Raw genomic sequence first — 16819 nt, 5'->3', positions numbered from 1 at the left:
AAAATCCAGAAAGAAAAAATACAAAAAAAGATCCCTTTTTATACATGTATATGACTCTATTTAAAATGGGGTCCTGTAAACGTGTGTCCCCAGTTGATGGATTTGCTAAGCACATTTGATAAGGTAATTTTGAAGAAGCGATAAGTATAATAGTATATGACTTTACACATGTATGCATGTATATGACTTTATTAATTGTGCACGTTATTAGAGCAGTTGGTGCGTCGATTATAGTCGCTACATGTTAGCAAACAAGCGATAAGTCTTAGCATCGAGAGCCATCTGCCTCACCGATGCCACTGCGCTGATGCCCACCAACACCAAGGACACGACGACGATCGTCGTGTTTGCCCTGAACATGAAGCTCCTCTTGGAGGGCTCGAAGGCCACGTTATAGAAAACCATGGGCAATATGAAGTCCAAAGGGATGCACCCGAACATGCCGAGCAGCGCCATGATGTCCCCAAAGAAAGGCAGCATCATGGCCACAGTCGTCGCCACCACCACCAACAGCGACCGAGCGATCAGCCTAGGCACGACATTGCACGTCGAGAATTGGTCCATCTTCGGGTCCGCCAGTTTTTTCTCAAACACTTTGTTAGTCGGTTGTAAATATACCTATATATATTTCGTCAGAGACCCAAATTGATGGTGAACTTGTAATTAGTTGCAGAATTAGCTGGAAAGATGAGCAGTTCATTTTTAAATTCTTACCACAGCGACTGCTGATAATTGGAGGAGGCAAAAAATGTTGGTCATCAAGAGGAACCAAGTGGGAAGTAGTGGCTTGATCTCGCCCATGAAATTGGTCAGAATCGTTCCTTTGGACTGATTCCCAAAGGCCCAATACCCAGAGATTCCAACACTGAAATATGTGGTCACTATGACCGAGTAACATACGCACAGGCCTTTGAACATCTTGCCCTTCACCGGTGGAGCTAGAGTTGCCTAAAACCATAGTAAATTTCACATTATCGATCGATCAAGGTAAAGGCGTAAATCGACAAGGCGAACTAAGAATCGAGCGGCGCTCTAGAAGACCTGGATCTCGGGGATAATTCCACTGGCGTAAGTGGTGGCGATGATGGAGATCCCATTGAAGGCACCGAAAATGCGGTCAACTTGGCTCCCGACCATAGAGTAGTCCTTTGGCGGTGCATTAGCTGAGTTTCCTCGGGGGAGGGGGGGTGTCAAAATAGTTGCATAGCCATCAATCTCGATTTTTATCGTAAGCGTTATAAATGATATGATATGATATAACTATAAGTCCGACGTTTATTGAATCGCGTTACGCGATATTCTTACCGATGTGGATGGAGCCGCCCAAGGCGCAAACGTTGTAAGCGAGGCAGAGGACGAGTGAGGCGAGATTGATGTGCCTGAGGGAGTGGAAGGAGGGGACTTGTGCCAAGAGCCGAGTTAGGCCACCAAACATGGTGATGAATTGGTAGAGCTGCATTTTCCCATCTGGCTTATAGAGCAAATATATGAACTGCACAAGCAAGCATAACAAAGAAAAAAAAAACTCGTATAAAATCAATAGAGAGAAGCCACATTAAAAAAAACAAATTGACGAGTGTATAATTAGAATCAATTTTTGATGTTAATTTGGAGGGAAAAAAGTTGTTGACCTTGAGACTCTGTCCACCCAAAAGAGAGCAGGCAACGACAGCACCATAGCATATAACGAATTGTAGAGGTCCCACAAAATACTTTCCCCACGCGGGTCCTGTTAAATAACAAGACACGACATATAAATTGAGTTGGGAATTCACCAATTTATACAAGAATTTAGTCGTATGATAAGGTTAATTAGTAGCCATATCGATAGATTGATAATCAGAGAAATTGACCTAGGATGTCGTGGGCCATGTCACGGAATCGAAGCTGGCGTTGACCGAGATGAGCTTGTTGCTCTAGGACGAGCGAGATGAGGTTGTAAGAGTAAAACGTGACCACGGCCCCAAGAGTCAGGCACATGACCCCAATCACCCAACCCAACAGACTCATCGCAAAGGATAGGCTCAAGAGCACCGGTGCCACAATCGACGTTGTCAAGTGGTACCCACAGTGCCACCGTGACCCTGTCAATGTGATCGCAAACATGTTACTTCTAAAAATAACACACTCTTAAGACATATATCGTGCATCAGAAATGGTGGGATACCGACAGGTTCAGATCATGTGCAAAAGAAAGACCATTCGCATATCATTTACGAAAATCTTGTCTTTCTGATATGACTAAAGAGAGAGTGTCTGTGTTACAAGCTCGTCCACCCAAAGGGAGAGCACTGACCTCGTGATTTGAGGACGAAGAGAGCTCCGGCGTCCAGGTCTTTCAGGTTCGGGCGGTCGGCGAAGCCATCGTCTTTCTGATCACCCAACGGGATGGAGACTTCCATGGAGCTTGGAACCACCGCCGTCCCCATTCTCTCTCTCTCTCACTCAGAGACGAAATTCTTACATAAATAATAAGAAGGACATCGCGTGTGTGTATATATATATATAGACACCCAGGTTTGCTTCCAAGGACACGGCACGTCATATCATCAGAAAACAAAACGAGGGAAGAAAGGGAAAAAAAGCGGAGGAATGACGATTATGGATAGAGATGAGATGACTGAAGACGAAAAGGACGACGACGGGATCTTATGATCGTATGTGTGGCTCTGGTCAACCGGTCGCCTTCGACTGCACCAGATTCACATAATTCAACTCTCATGCGCAATCCCAGCATCAGAAAGCATGGAAGAGCGACTCCCACGACAAAGTTTCCATACCGTTAGAAAGGACATCCCGCCGCTGTCCATGGGGTCGTCGCCATCAACTGAAAACTATCGTCATCTTTTGCGTTGGAGATCTTGGACCGGCTCCGCCCGCAGCTAAAAATGCTGCGTGCAAGCCAGTAGAGGATCAGTGAATTTCGCAATCAAACTTAGACTATTCTTGCTCGGATGTGGCAATCGCTCCGTGTCCCGCCCCGGAAACTTTCCTATTTTTGACATTGAGGGCACCCGCGATGGCATGGGGCTGTTTGGTATCTCTGCTAAAGAAAAGCTGGAACTAACCAAGCAGCATTCCGTACTGCCGATGGTGTGCCCACCATTCTTCCTTTGCTGGCATCTGATATTCATCGTCCCGGGTGTTTCATGCGCCTCTAGGGAGCCAATCAATTCACTCATTGATAGGTTTCTTGAATCCTTGCAAGTGTCACGGATGCTTTTTTACTACGTTTAGTCGGCGATATCATCTCTATAGGCCTTCATTTGATTTATTAGTTCTTTTAATATACCACAATAGTGTTGGATGGTTTCATAACTTTTCATCGAGTGTTTTTGAATTCCATTTTTAAAATTTTGATGATTTGCTAATTCAGTCATAAATCTTTTAACAATTTATTAATTTAGTCATTCCGGCTAATATTGACCGAAAATCGCTTACGTGACGGTCTAGTCAGTGCCGTCCATCCTATATAGCACGATCATCGTTGAAGTGGATACTTTTTTTTTATTTTAAATTTTTGATTTTTTTCTTTTTGTTCCTTTTCTTTTCTTTTTTTCTTTTTCCCTTTTTCCCTCTGCCGGCCATCACCGGGCCTAGTCCATGGCCGGTGGAGGTCCCCAGCCTTTGGCAAGGGACGCCCATGACTGGGCTAGCGAGGGCGAGGGCATCCCTAGTTGCCGGCATCCCTTGCCCAAGGCTGGCGAGGGTGGCTTTCGCTTGAGGCCGGCATTGACGAGGCCCGGTGGAGGGAAAAGGAAAGAGAAAAAGAAAAGGAAAGGAAAGGAAAAAAAATTCATAAAATAAAAAAAAATTTGTAAAAATTGTCTTCGCCAGTGCCAGCTGTTTGGAGTTCGCTGGCCATGCCACGTAAGACAGTTGACGCAAACTAGACCGTTACGTAGGGCGATTTCGGGCCTAAATTGGCTAGAGGGACTAAATTGATAAATCGTTAAAAGATTAAAGACGAAATTAGCGAATCATTAAAAGGTTTAGGACTAAATTCACACAATTGAAAGGTTTAGGACTAAATTCGTAAAAAGTGAAAAATGTTTATGACTAAATTGGCACAATTGAAAGATTTAGGATTGAATTGACCGCGTATAATATATTTGAGACTTTTTGGACAATTTGCCCCGACTTCTAACAGCTTGTGCCGAATTCCACCGTGCGCTATTCCAGAGTAGGAAGAATGTGTAATGATAAGGCACTTGGTGCATCAAGCTTTTAACTTGGATAGGTTGCTTTGCTTTTCTCTATGATTTTGAAGTAGGAAAATATTTTTTTTGTATTGGTTACGTTAACAATATTAGTTGCTGCATAAGCCCGTTTTGCCTTAAAAGATGGCTGGTGGTCGCGTGTTTGGCCCCCAAATAAGAGTTTGCGCTTTCTTTTAAGATGTATATAAATCAAGGTTAACCTTATCTTGAAGGACTAAATATCTGATTTACATTGGGATTGGGCATCGATGATGAACATCATCAAATGATCCTATGCATGTGAATTTAGTTCACATCAACCACTTGATGAGACGTGCCGTGATCTGACAGTGTTTGGTATATGTGCTAAGTTCTCCATTTTGATACAACCTCTGAAGCGCTGTATATGTTTGTGGGTTTGTTATTCTCAGTGAGAAAAGCGGCGAGTGGCGAACCGGAAAGAAAGATGACATTTCAAATCATGGGTCAATCAAGAATGTTTGGATATGGCCAAGCTGTTCAACTTCCCACCTGTTGTCCCGTGTGCATTTGGTCAACGAATTATTCGGATCGGAGAACCGTAAGACGGTCAATTTTCCATAGATTGTCCCTTTCGTCTTCCATACATCATGCGCGACTTTGACTGGAAATGCATTGTTTATATATGTGTTGTGCATACTGAACGCTTTGTGCCTGATTTCTTCTTTGGTTTCATTTCTATACGAAACTCTCCTTTTTGGTTTTGTTGCATCTACTAGAAGTCTAGACGACGATGTCAATTCTCATTTGCTTACTCCTTGATGCTTCTTCTGGGTTTTGACTTTGGCCATTCCTCTATGAATTTTTTCAAGGGTAGTCGTACAATTTGGTCTATCGTACCATACGAGGATCACACACTACGTCGTTGATTAATATGTAGCGTGGTCACCAATCACAGTTTGCCATCTATGCTCGACCATTCGCCCAGCTTCGTTTTATTTAGGTTTCGAGTGTTGACTCCATTATATGTTAAGCAATTATAAGTTTTAATTAGTACTAATGTACTGTGTCTCCTGATGATCTAATGAGGTTTAGAGGTGCGTAATGCGAGAACTTATGATAATTTCCAGCTTCGAATTACATAAAATTATATTACATTCTATCTCATTATAAAGGTGCGAGTCCAACTTTTGATCCTTGAGCTAGGGCACTTTTACAAATAAAGTGCTTGACATTTAAAATATATAGACAAATTCTTAAACTTACAGGACTTTTCTCATCATGCCCCTCGTGATCCAAATTCGACGAAGATGGAGACAATGTTCAAAACTCGAGCATGGAGATTTGCTCAATACAAATATCACACTCGAGCTTCCCAAGTCAAAAAATTTGCCGAGTTCAGCGGACTAGTTAATTCCAGACAACCGGATTTGGAGCGTGAGGGACTTGATTAGAGAGGTTTTGCAAGTGTAAGGATTTGATTAGACAGATTAAAAGATTTAGACGTTGACTCTCTCAAGTCTGCCTTAATCATACTAGTCCCTTCCAAGTCCGTTTCTTTTGATTAATTCGAAATTCGACCCGACTTGACATGATACGTATTGTACGGCGTACATGTCATGTTTAAATACTCCAATGCTTCACTAACTTTCTAGAAATAATAAGAAATGTTTATGTAACTGAATATACGAGGAAAAAACCGAAGAAATAGTTGCGGAGATTAACTACGATGGTAAACTCGGAAAAAAAAAAGATCCCTTTTTTTATAAATGTAAATGACTTTATTTAAAAGGGGGTAGTGTAAACGTATGTCCTCCACAGTTGATGGACTTGTTAAACACGCTTGATAAGGAAATTTCAAAGCATTAATTGTGCATATCATTAGAGCAATCAGTGTGTCATTATAGTCGCTACATGTTAGCAAACAAGCGATAAGTCTTGGCATCGAGAGCCATTTGCCTCACCGATGCCACTGCGCCGATGGCCACCAACACTGAGGACACGACGATGATCGTCGTGTTCACCCAGAACACGAAGCTCCTCCTAGAGGGCTTGAAGGCCACGTTATAGAAAACCATGGGCAATATGAAGTCTAGGGGGATGCACCCGAATGCGCCAAACAGCGCCATAATGTCCCCGAAGAAGGGCAGCATCGTGGCCACCGTGGTCGCCACCACCACCGACAGCGACCGAGCGATCAACCTAGGCACCACATTGCGCACCGAGAACTGGTCCATCTTTGGGTCCGCCAGTTTCTTCTCGAACACTTCATTGGAAAGTTGCAAATATACCTATATACATTTTGTCAGGGACCCAAATTGATGATGAACTTGAAAGTAGTTGAAGAATTGGCTAGAAAGATGAGCAAATTCTATTTTCTTTTGGTGAATTCTTACCACAGTGACTGCCGATATTTGGAGGAGGCAAAAAATGTTGGTCATCAAGAGGAACCAAGTGGGAAGGAGTGGCTTGGTCTCGCCCATGAAATTGGTCAGAATCGTTCCTTTGGACTGATTACCAAATGCCCAATACCCAGAGATTCCAACACTGAAGTATGTGGTCACTATAACCGAGTAACATACACACAGGCCTTTGAACATCTTGCCCTTCACCGGTGGAGCTAGAGTTGCCTAAAACCATAGTAGATTTTACATTTATCCATCGATCAAGGTAAAGGCGAAAATCGAAAGGGCGAACTACGAATCGAGCGGCGCGCTAGAAGACCTGGATCTCGGGGATAATTCCACTGGCATAATTGGTGGCAATGATGGAAATCCCATTGAAGGCGCCAAAAATGCGGTCAATTGGGCTCCCGACCACGGAGTAGTCCTTCAGCGGTGCATTCGCCGAGTTTCCTGGGGGGTGTCAAAGTAGTTGCATAGTGCTCAATCTCGATTTTTATCTTAAGCGTTATAAATCATGATATGATATAACTATAAGTTTGACGTTATATCGACAAGCGCTACGTGATATTCTTACCGATGTAGATGGAGCCGCCCAAGGCGCAAACGCTGTAAGCGAGGCAGAGGACGAGAGAGACGAGATTGATGTGCCTGAGGGAGTGGAAGGAGGGGACTTGTGCCAAGAACAGAGTTAGGCCACCAAACATGGTGATGAATTGGTAGAGCTGCATTTTCCCGTCTGGCTTATAGAGCAAGTATATGAACTGCACAAGCAAGCATAACAATGAAAAAAAACTCGAATAATATTAGAGAGAAGCCACATTAAAAAAAAATCAAATTGTTTGATTAGTGAATACAAGTGTATAATTAGATCGATTTTTCATGTTAATTTGGAGGGAAAAAGTTACTGACCTTGAGACTCTGTCCACCCAAAAGAGTGCAGGCAACGACAGCACCATAGCATATAGCAAACTGTAGAGGTCCCACAAAATACTTTCCCCATGCGGGTCCTGTTAAATAACAAGCCATGACATATAAGTCGAGTTGGGAATTCACCAATTCATACAAGAATTTAGTCGTACAATAAAGTTAATTAGTAACCAAATCGATAGATTAATTCATCAGGGCAAGTAACCTAGGATGTCGCGGGCCATGTCACGGAATCGGAGCTGGCGCTGACCGAGATGGGCTTGTTGCTCTAGGACGAGCGAGAGGAGATTATAAGAGTAAAACGTGACCACAGCCCCCAGAGTCAGGCACATGGTCCCCGCCACCCAACCCAACAGGCTCATCACAAATGGTAGGCTCAATAGCACCGGCGCTACTATCGACGTCGTTAGGTGGTACCCGCAGTGCCACCACGACCCTGTCAATATGATCGCAAACCCATCACTTCTAGAAATGATGATACATACTCTTTTCAAATTCAAGAAGACACGTGCTGTGTATCTTAAACGGTTTGTGCACATCGACATGTACATGTCATGTGCAATAGAAAGATCACTCACATATTTCTCCAAAAAAATCTCTTCCTTCCTTTTACCCCTTTCGCTACCATTCTATTGGCCTCTTGATTAGGATCATAGTTTGAAAAATCCAGAGGTAAATCATGCGAAATTGTACAGACCTGACTGGACAACATGCCATACGATTGAATAAGAAAATGCTTATATGAAAAATTACGCTTCTGATGAAAATCATGTACTTTTCTCTTTTGGGTTTTGATTATTTATTTCAGTTGCCTCTTCTGATCAAGCAATGGAACGTTTCCCCGAGCTCGTTCCAAGCTCACCTCCAATATTATTGGAGGGCGTAATAACAAGCTTCGGACTCATTTGCTTTCCCTACAACAATGTCGTCTTGCATCACTGGAGAGATGGAGAGTGAGAGAGACTGTGTTACAAGCTCGTCCACAGAAAGGGACGAGTAGCACTGACCTCGTGATTTGAGGACGAAGAGAGCTCCGGCGTCCAAGTCTTTCGGGTTTGGGCGGCCGGCGAAGTTGTCGCCTTTCTGATCACCCAGCGGGATGGAGACGTCCATGGAGCTTGGAACCACCGCTGTCCCCATTCTCTCTCTCTCTCTCTCTCTCTCACAGAATTCTTACATAAATACCCAGAAGAACATCATAAACACCCAGGTTTCCTTCCAAGAACACGGCACATCATATCATCAAAAAGCAGAAAGAGGGGAAAAAAGGGAAAGAACAAGCAGAGGAACGACGATGATGGCTAGAGATGAGTGAAGAAGAAAAGCATTACGACGGGATGATTATAATGTTATTATCATATGAGTGGCTCTGGTCAACCGGTCGCCATTGACTGCTCCAGTTTCACATAATTCAACACTCGTTGCGTAATCCCAAGAAACGAAAGCACGAAAGAGCGACTCCACGACAAAGTTTCCATAGTGTTAAAAATTAGATCCCACCGCTTTCAATGCGTTGGAGACCTTGGACCAGCTTGGCCCGCAGCTAAAAGTGCTGCATGCAAGCCAGTAGAGGGAGGATAGTGAATTTCGAAATCGAACTTAGACTATTCTCGCTCGGATGCGGCAATCGCTCCGTCCCGTAAGAGTCGAAGGACCCTGATTTCGAGAGTGGCCACGAAAATGTGAAAGTGCAATAATCTCATACTCGAGCCCCGAGCTCGACCAAGCCGCAAGTTAATTTGGGTCGGGTTTGCTTCAACTTAAAGAAAAAAAAGAAAAAAAAAATACCAGTTTGCTGGTCGTACGAGAAAATCACGTGAATTCATATGCGACAAATATTTATATTTCGTGGGGATAAGTGCACTACAAGTCCTAAAACTTATCACAAAAGTGCGTTTGAGTCCTAAAACTTGCAAAAAGTTCATTTGAGTCCTAAAACTTGTCAAAATGGTTCATTTGAGTCCTAAAGTTAACACTGTTAGATTTACTAACGGAAAATGCTGACGTGTCATTTTTAATTATTTTTCTTGAGACACGTGACGCCACGTCAGCAAAAATAAAAATAAAAATAGAAAAAGCTGAAAAAAAAACCAAAAAAAGGAAAAAAAAAAAAAAAAAAAAACCGGCGGTGGCCAAGCCCGGCGGCCGGGAAAGCCCGGCGACCTCCGCCGGTCCCGGGCGAGTCCCCGGCGAGGGCCGGCGACCCTCGATCTGGGGGAGGGCGCGACCCTCGCCCCAGATCTGAGCGAGGGTCGCCGACCCTCGTCGGGGACTCGCCCAGGGCCGGCGAGGGTCGCCGGGCTTCGGGAAGGCTCAGGAGACCTCCGCCGGTCCTTCCCGGCCGCCGGGCTTGGCCACCGCCGGTTCTTTTTTTTTTTCCTTTTTTTGGTTTTTTTTTTCAGCTTTTTCTATTTTTATTTTTATTTTTACTGCCGTGGCGCCACGTGTCTCAAGAAAAATAATTAAAAATGACACGTCAGCGCCACGTCAGCATTTTCCGTTAGTAAATCTAACGGTGTTAATTTTAGGACTCAAATGAACCATTTTGACAAGTTTTAGGACTCAAATGAACTTTTTGCAAGTTTTAGGACTCAAATGTACTTTTGTGACAAGTTTTTGGACTTGTAGTGTACTTATTTCGTGGAAGGTTCTTTTATTTTTACATTTGTCCGGTGAAGGTTTTATGTGTTAAAATAATCAAATACAAAAGGTGAAAGTCAAATGTCGTTGCCGTGGGACGTCTTCCACTTCCAGGCAGCAACGGATAGTGACTTCTAACAGCTCGTGCTGAATTCCGCCTTTTGCTCTTCTCGAAAAAGAAGAGATGTGGAATGATGGGGCGCTTGGTGCATCAAGCTCTGAACTCGGGTAGGCTGCTTTTGTTTCTCTATTTTATTTCGAATTCGATGCCAACTTAGATCCTCGGAAGTGGGAGATGATATTTTATGTATCAGTCACGTTAGCAACATCAGTCGCCATGTTAGCCCGTTCCGCCTTAAAAGATGATCGGTGGTCATATTTGTCTCTCAAGTAAGAGGTTGCGCTTTCTTTTGAGACATTTGAAAAGCGGGAATAACCTCCTCTTGAAGGTGTAAATATGTGCTTTTCATTGGGATCGGCCCACCGATAATAAAACATCATCAGATGATCCGATGCTTGTGAATTCAGTTCACATCAGCCATATGATGAGACGTGACCTGATTTTTGACAGTGCCAGGTGCATGCACTACATTTCCTCGTTCTGATGCAACCGTCGAAGCTCTATATGTATTCGCGGGTTTCTTATTCTCAATGAAAAAAGCTACAGGCGGCGAACTGCGAACTTGTGACCCCCCGGAAAGAAAGTACAACATTTCAAATCATCTGGCCAACCACTTAGGTCGATATGTATTCGCGGGGTCCGACCCAAGTGGCAGGCGGGCCTCGGCAAGAAGATCAATCAGAATGTTTGGATTTGGCCAAGCTGTTCAACTACCCCCCCTATCGACCTGTGTGCTTTTTGTTTTGGTCAAATGAATGATTCGGATCAGAGGACCGTAAGAGGGTCAATGGTCCATAGAAAATGCATCTTTGACTTGGCCGATTCCTCTATTAAATCTCCAAGACCAACCATGCAAATTTGACTAGCCCGAGTGAGATATCCGTTTCGGAAGGAAGGAAACGAATCCATCTATTTTATTAGGTGAGCATCACACGCCGCGCCATCGATTAATACACTGCCTGACTAAGGAGCACGATTTGCCATCTTTGCTCGACTACCCGCCGGCTCCATTGACTCTTTATTTTTAGTTTTGAGTGTTGACTCCATTATTTGTTGGGTTAATACTACTAAAAGTCCTAAATCAGTACATTTATGACAAATTTACCTCAAATAAATTTTTTTATCACAAAAAATTCTAAATTGGTACACCTATGACAAATTTACCTTCCGTTAATTTTCGTTAAATTTTCCCGTTAAGTTGCTAGATTTGATGACCCGTGGCAGTCGATGGGTATATCGGTCTGGGGTCACAAGTGTATCAGTTTGTGATTTTTCATGGTATTAATCCAATTCAATGGAGGGTAATTTTGTTACAAATATATCAGTTTGAGATTTTTGATTGTGGTAAATCTGTCACAGACATACCCGTTTTGAGTTTTAGTTTAGGGTAAATTTGTTACGTGTATACCAGTTTGCGATTTTTTGTTATATTAACCTTTATTCATTAAATGAAAATAAATTATGACCAGTAGTAATATATTGTGTTAGGTGATGATGTAGTGAGGTAAAAAGGTGCATACTGCGTGCACTTTTGATAATTTAAGCTTCGAATTACATAAAAACATTTTAAATTCTATCTCATTATAAACGTAAAAGTCCACTTTTAAATTTTGAATCCCTGAGCTCATCCATTTTTTTTTAAATTGTATAAATTAAAAATTAAACTTACATAGCTTTTCTCAATAAGCCCCTTATGATCCAAATTCGACTCGTTGGTAGCTTGACAAATTCATCGAAGCACGCGAGAGTTTGATGGGGTAATTTTTTTTTGCCTTCGAGCAATGAAGTTTTCCAATACGAATATTTTACTCACGAGCTTCCCGCGTCAAAATTATTGCTGGCTTCAACGGGCCGTTAAACTCCAGTTAATCGGATTTGGAGTAGGAGGGACTTGATTAGAGAAGTTACGCGTTTAAGGATTTTAGTGGACTGATTAAAAATCCGAGGACTTGATTGGAAAAATTGCATAAGTTCAACTTTAACTTTTGTCTCAATTTTACCTTTGTTTCATAAAAAACCTTTAATTTTAGGTCAAGTCTGGAATTTTCTTTAAGAGGAGAAGAGTTGTGACATCCAGAATTTTCTATGTTTGATAATAATATTTAGAACGATTTTCTGTGACGTAGTCACCTAGAGTCCAATTCGTTAGAATTAAATCGATGAGATGTTGACGTGTACGTTGGTGGTGTAATGTGACGGGGATTGATTTACTGCTATGTTAGCTATAGACGTGGATGGATAAACTTTAAATTTCCTATTTGAGAATTTTTAAATTTAAATTTACTGAATTGAAATTTTCTTGGCATTCAGAATTGTTCACAAATAATTTTAGTAGATTCAAAATATTTTTCGGATTTATCAAAGTTTAAAACGAACACCAGTTTTTTTTCCTTTTTACGTATCGATTTATTAGATATTTTCGATAACTTAACATAACATCTGCGTTGGAAACTATAGAGCCGAGCCAATTATCTCTTTTATTTGCGCCACCTCTCTTCATTTTTCCACCGATCATTTTTAACCACGTACTCTTGATGACATTCTTTATGCATTACATCGTCTATGTTAACCTCAGCCCATAAATGCTTTGTTGACTCACCCCTCTTTGCTTAGCCGAGAAGGAGCTATTTTCATTTGGATAAAAGTATCTCCTTGAAGTTCATCTTATCATACCACCTGTACACCTTAACTACTCACTTAGGGCCACCTAAAGCATTTCTTTTGGAACACACATTCTTCTACCTCTTAGACCTAATTAATGATTTAACCCAAGGACATTTATTTCTTAACCTTAAGCTTCTCATTCTTATAACCTTTATCTTGGCCGTGTGTGTTGACCTTGGAGAGTTTTCACCTTCCCAAAAATAAAAGCCTCCTCCTCATCGTTTATTTCCATTTACCAACTTCCTTTTCCTACTTTCATTTTCAAGTCTTGAGAACAAAAGCAAAGGATCCACACTTGTGATATTATAACTTCTATCTCAATCCTTTGGATATTGACAAGGTGATCAAAGCTTTAAGTTTTCAAGTCCTTATTCGAGGTAAGTGAAACTCTAGGGACTAAGTTAGGTCGATCTACTTGGTGCTATTAACTTGGTTGTTTGATGGCTCTTAGTTTTAGTTCGATCTTTGACGTTGTGTGAGAAAGTTTCGATGATTTCATGTTGATTTGTCATGTTCGTTTGACTTAAACCGACTTCCCAAAAGACGTGGTTGTATATTGGATGAAAAAAAGGTAAAGACATGGAATTTGGACTTGAGAATGACATTCACGAAAATCTAACTAAGTGTTGGCCGACTAAATTGTTGTCAATTCATCAACTTTTATCGAGATACCAATTTCTTTTTTTTTTAAGTTGTTGATTTTCTAACTATTGTAAAATTTACCTTTCAGTTCATTATTTCATCGATTTTGATAATCTCACCGATTTTAAATATTTTACCGATTTCTCATGCCAAATCATTTTCCTGACCAATTTGTCGATATTAACGAATTGGCTCATCATTGGGGTACCGTTTTCAATGGTCGTTCCCAAAGTGGTCGATTTTTGAATACTCAATTCAAGTTGTTGATTTTTAACTTGTATTTTTCTAACGATAATACTAAGTTATCAATTTACTAACTAAGTGTTGTCAATATTCACATAGTCAATTCATTGAGTCGTGGACATTCCTGTTGTGATTGCTTGGGTATCATTATTACTCATGTAAGTAATGCATGGAAAAGACGTACCGATTGTATTTCGGTAATAATTTGCATAAGATGATGTTGTGTACTAAAAATTAATTTTGAGAATGGCCGTGCAAGAATTAATAATAAATAAGTGTTGAATTCATTGTTAAGGTAAGGAAGATCATGAGACTTTGGTGTTATTATGTGCACTATTTCTATGTGATTAAATATGGAAAGTAATATGTTTTATAATTCCGTCGCCCATATAAAAGAGGTGACGATGCCCCAGGAGTGTTCGAGAGGAGAATTGATGAATATAATACATATCTATGAGCATATATGAAAACATATCGGCACATATGTTCATTAGGGAATTAATTGGTGATAGAGCCTCATAATCTGTTATGTCGTGCTCTTATATTTAAGTAAATGTTCTCATGCAATGCTATTATCGATTTTTATCATAAGAAAGGTGATGTACATATTGTTGCACTTGTCATACACATGATGCCTTTGTATTGTCTCGAACTGACGTTGTTGCTAGTACCAGGATCTCGTACTTTAGACTTAGAGATTTCATTTACTTGGTTTCGACTCACTCTTTTATTTTTCAGATATGTAGGATAGATCCCCATCACCACCGCTATTTGGAGCTCCCATGCATTTCGATTATGTTTATGAAGATATGCTTATACCTGGATCACCAGTAGTATATATTAAGTGTATTTCCACTTTATGGGTCGATGTAGGGCTTTTATAGTGGATTCCCCATCGATTTGTTGCGTGGTACATGCACATCGAGGGTGAACTGGTTGGACCGTTAAGAGGTTTTGATGGCCATGGTGACGAGTTAATCGGCAAAGTTATTTACCGTTAACTAGTAGCTTGACTTTTGTATAGGCAGACTTTTGGGTGTACTAGTATAGTGTTGAAGTTAGGTGCTCCTAATCCTACTCGGGTGTTAATATAAAAAGATGTATTGTAATGCTGATGTTAATATAAAAAGATGCGTATGTATTTTATTAAACTCGTATGGGATTTTTTGAATGATTTAATGTGCTTCCGCGTGCTCATAATAATTATAAGTAATAATTGGAAAAGATACATATCGCGCGTGACATTGTGGGGTGTCACATTCACCTTCCTTTTGTCATGATATGTTTGTGTATACTTTTAATTTTTATGACTTTCTAGTAAAGGCTACTTTGGAAGTAGACATGGTCACGGGCCGGTTTCAGCCCGGAACCGGCCCGTTGACCGGGCCCGGTTCCGGTTCCGATTCCAAAAAAAAAAAACTTTGATTACATTTTAAGTTCAAGCCCCATCTCTTTCTCTCTTTTTTTTTCCCAAATTTGATTACAATGTACATTTTAATTATATTTTATATTGAATAATTCATTATTTCATAGTTTGATAATTCATTATTTTTTTATTTCATAATTTATTTTTTTAATTTTCACCGGCCGGTTCCGAACCGGGCTGGAACCAGAACCTGCCCGGAACCGCCGGTTCCGGTTCCGGTTCATACATGGCCACGAACCGGAACCGCCGGTTCCGAACCGTGGTCATATTTATTTGGAAGGAGTCTATTCGAAAGGTTGGGTTCTTTGGGTCATCCAAGGCACCTTCTCAATATCAAGCACTTACGCTTTCCAACATCAACCTTTTACGAAAATCATATTCGAAATGGGCCGAATGTTGCCAGCAAAAGTTACCAAAAATGTAATTTGCCATGGCCGATTTTTGGCCCCTACTCCTTCATAAATATTTCTAATGGAAGAGAAGAAGCTGGAGATGATGGACACAGCCTTACAAACTATGTTGAGGTAGGAGTTGTCTCGATGATTTTGAGGAATCTATACGGAAATCACGAGATGAGTAAGGCGAGAGACAGAGAGACGAAGACAAACTAGGGTTTTGATATGTGTGACGGCCCAAGCCAAATGGCGGAGCGCGGGGAGAAGGGATGGCGGTGCGTCCGCGCCACTACCTCGGACGTGCGTAGGGAAGTGGGGTACCTCTTCTGTCCCATATCGCCTGGGGAGGAAGCCTTAGGCTTGCTTATAAGGCTTGAGGAGCCTTAACCTAGTACGACGCGTTTTAAATCCGTGAGGGCTCTGATCCAAAGTGGACAATATCGTGCTAAGGTGGGTCCTCGGGTCGTTACAAGTGATATCAGAGCGACTCCCGACCGCGTGTGGGGCCATAGCGAGGGCGCTGTGTCCGTAAGGGAGGGAGAGTGTGACGGCCCAAGCCAAGCGGCGGAGCACGGGGAGGAGGGATGGTGGTGCGTCCGCGCCACTACCCCGGACGTGCTCAAGGAAGTGGGGTACCTCTCCTGTCCAACATTGCCTAGGGAGGGAGCCTTAGGCTTGCTTATAAGGCTTGAGGAGCCTTAACCTAGTACGACGCGTTTTAAATCCATGAAGGTTCTAGCCCAAAGCGGACAATATCGTGCTAAGGTGGGGCCTCGGGTCGTTACAATATGAAAACATAAAACTTTAAATCTATATACGTATATAAATATATATTTGTGTGTGCATACCGGTTTGGTCCGGATTGGTGAGTGGACGGTTGCACACTTTGGAAGTAGGAACCATACCAGTACTTATCGGTTCTAGTAGATTGAAACTGGGAATCGGACTAATCACCGTGGGAACTGCCGGTTATAGGCCCGTCCAGACGGCTCCCGATTCTTTTGCACACCTATACTCACATTTTCGAAGTCAAAAATTTTGTCAAGCTCAGCGGACTAATTAACTCCAGGTACCCGGATTTGGAGCAGGAAGGACTTGATTAGAGAGGTTTTGCAAGTATAAGGATTTGATTAGACAGATTAAAAGTTTTAGATGTTGACTCTCTCAAGTTTGCCTAA

The 16819-nt window shown here is 41.7% G+C and overlaps 2 protein-coding genes across 2 annotated transcripts; both read right to left on the bottom strand.

Moving 5' to 3' along the window:
- Window positions 1–211: 211 nt before the first annotated feature.
- LOC115673320 (GABA transporter 1-like) lies at window positions 212–2429 on the bottom strand. Its single transcript, XM_030595457.2, has 7 exons — window positions 2297–2429; window positions 1854–2084; window positions 1632–1729; window positions 1306–1492; window positions 1042–1172; window positions 715–948; window positions 212–618 (listed from the first exon to the last, which is right to left on the bottom strand). The coding sequence occupies exons 1-7, from the start codon at window positions 2427–2429 to the stop codon at window positions 238–240; spliced, it is 1395 nt and encodes a 464-aa protein (XP_030451317.1). The 3' UTR covers window positions 212–237.
- A 3567-nt stretch (window positions 2430–5996) lies between these two features.
- On the bottom strand, window positions 5997–9182 carry LOC115673319 (GABA transporter 1-like). The gene is made up of 7 exons (XM_030595456.2): window positions 8518–9182; window positions 7716–7946; window positions 7493–7590; window positions 7158–7344; window positions 6903–7033; window positions 6575–6808; window positions 5997–6469 (listed from the first exon to the last, which is right to left on the bottom strand). The coding sequence occupies exons 1-7, from the start codon at window positions 8648–8650 to the stop codon at window positions 6089–6091; spliced, it is 1395 nt and encodes a 464-aa protein (XP_030451316.1). The 5' UTR covers window positions 8651–9182; the 3' UTR covers window positions 5997–6088.
- Between the last annotated feature and the right edge of the window lie 7637 nt (window positions 9183–16819).

Source organism: Syzygium oleosum, unplaced genomic scaffold (genome assembly GCF_021117445.2).
Source record: "Syzygium oleosum isolate NSW1041296 unplaced genomic scaffold, Sole_v2.1 Sole_v2.02, whole genome shotgun sequence".
NCBI lineage: Eukaryota > Viridiplantae > Streptophyta > Magnoliopsida > Myrtales > Myrtaceae > Syzygium > Syzygium oleosum.
Note: the sequence above shows the minus strand (reverse complement) of the source record. Positions and strands in the feature narration are given on the sequence as shown.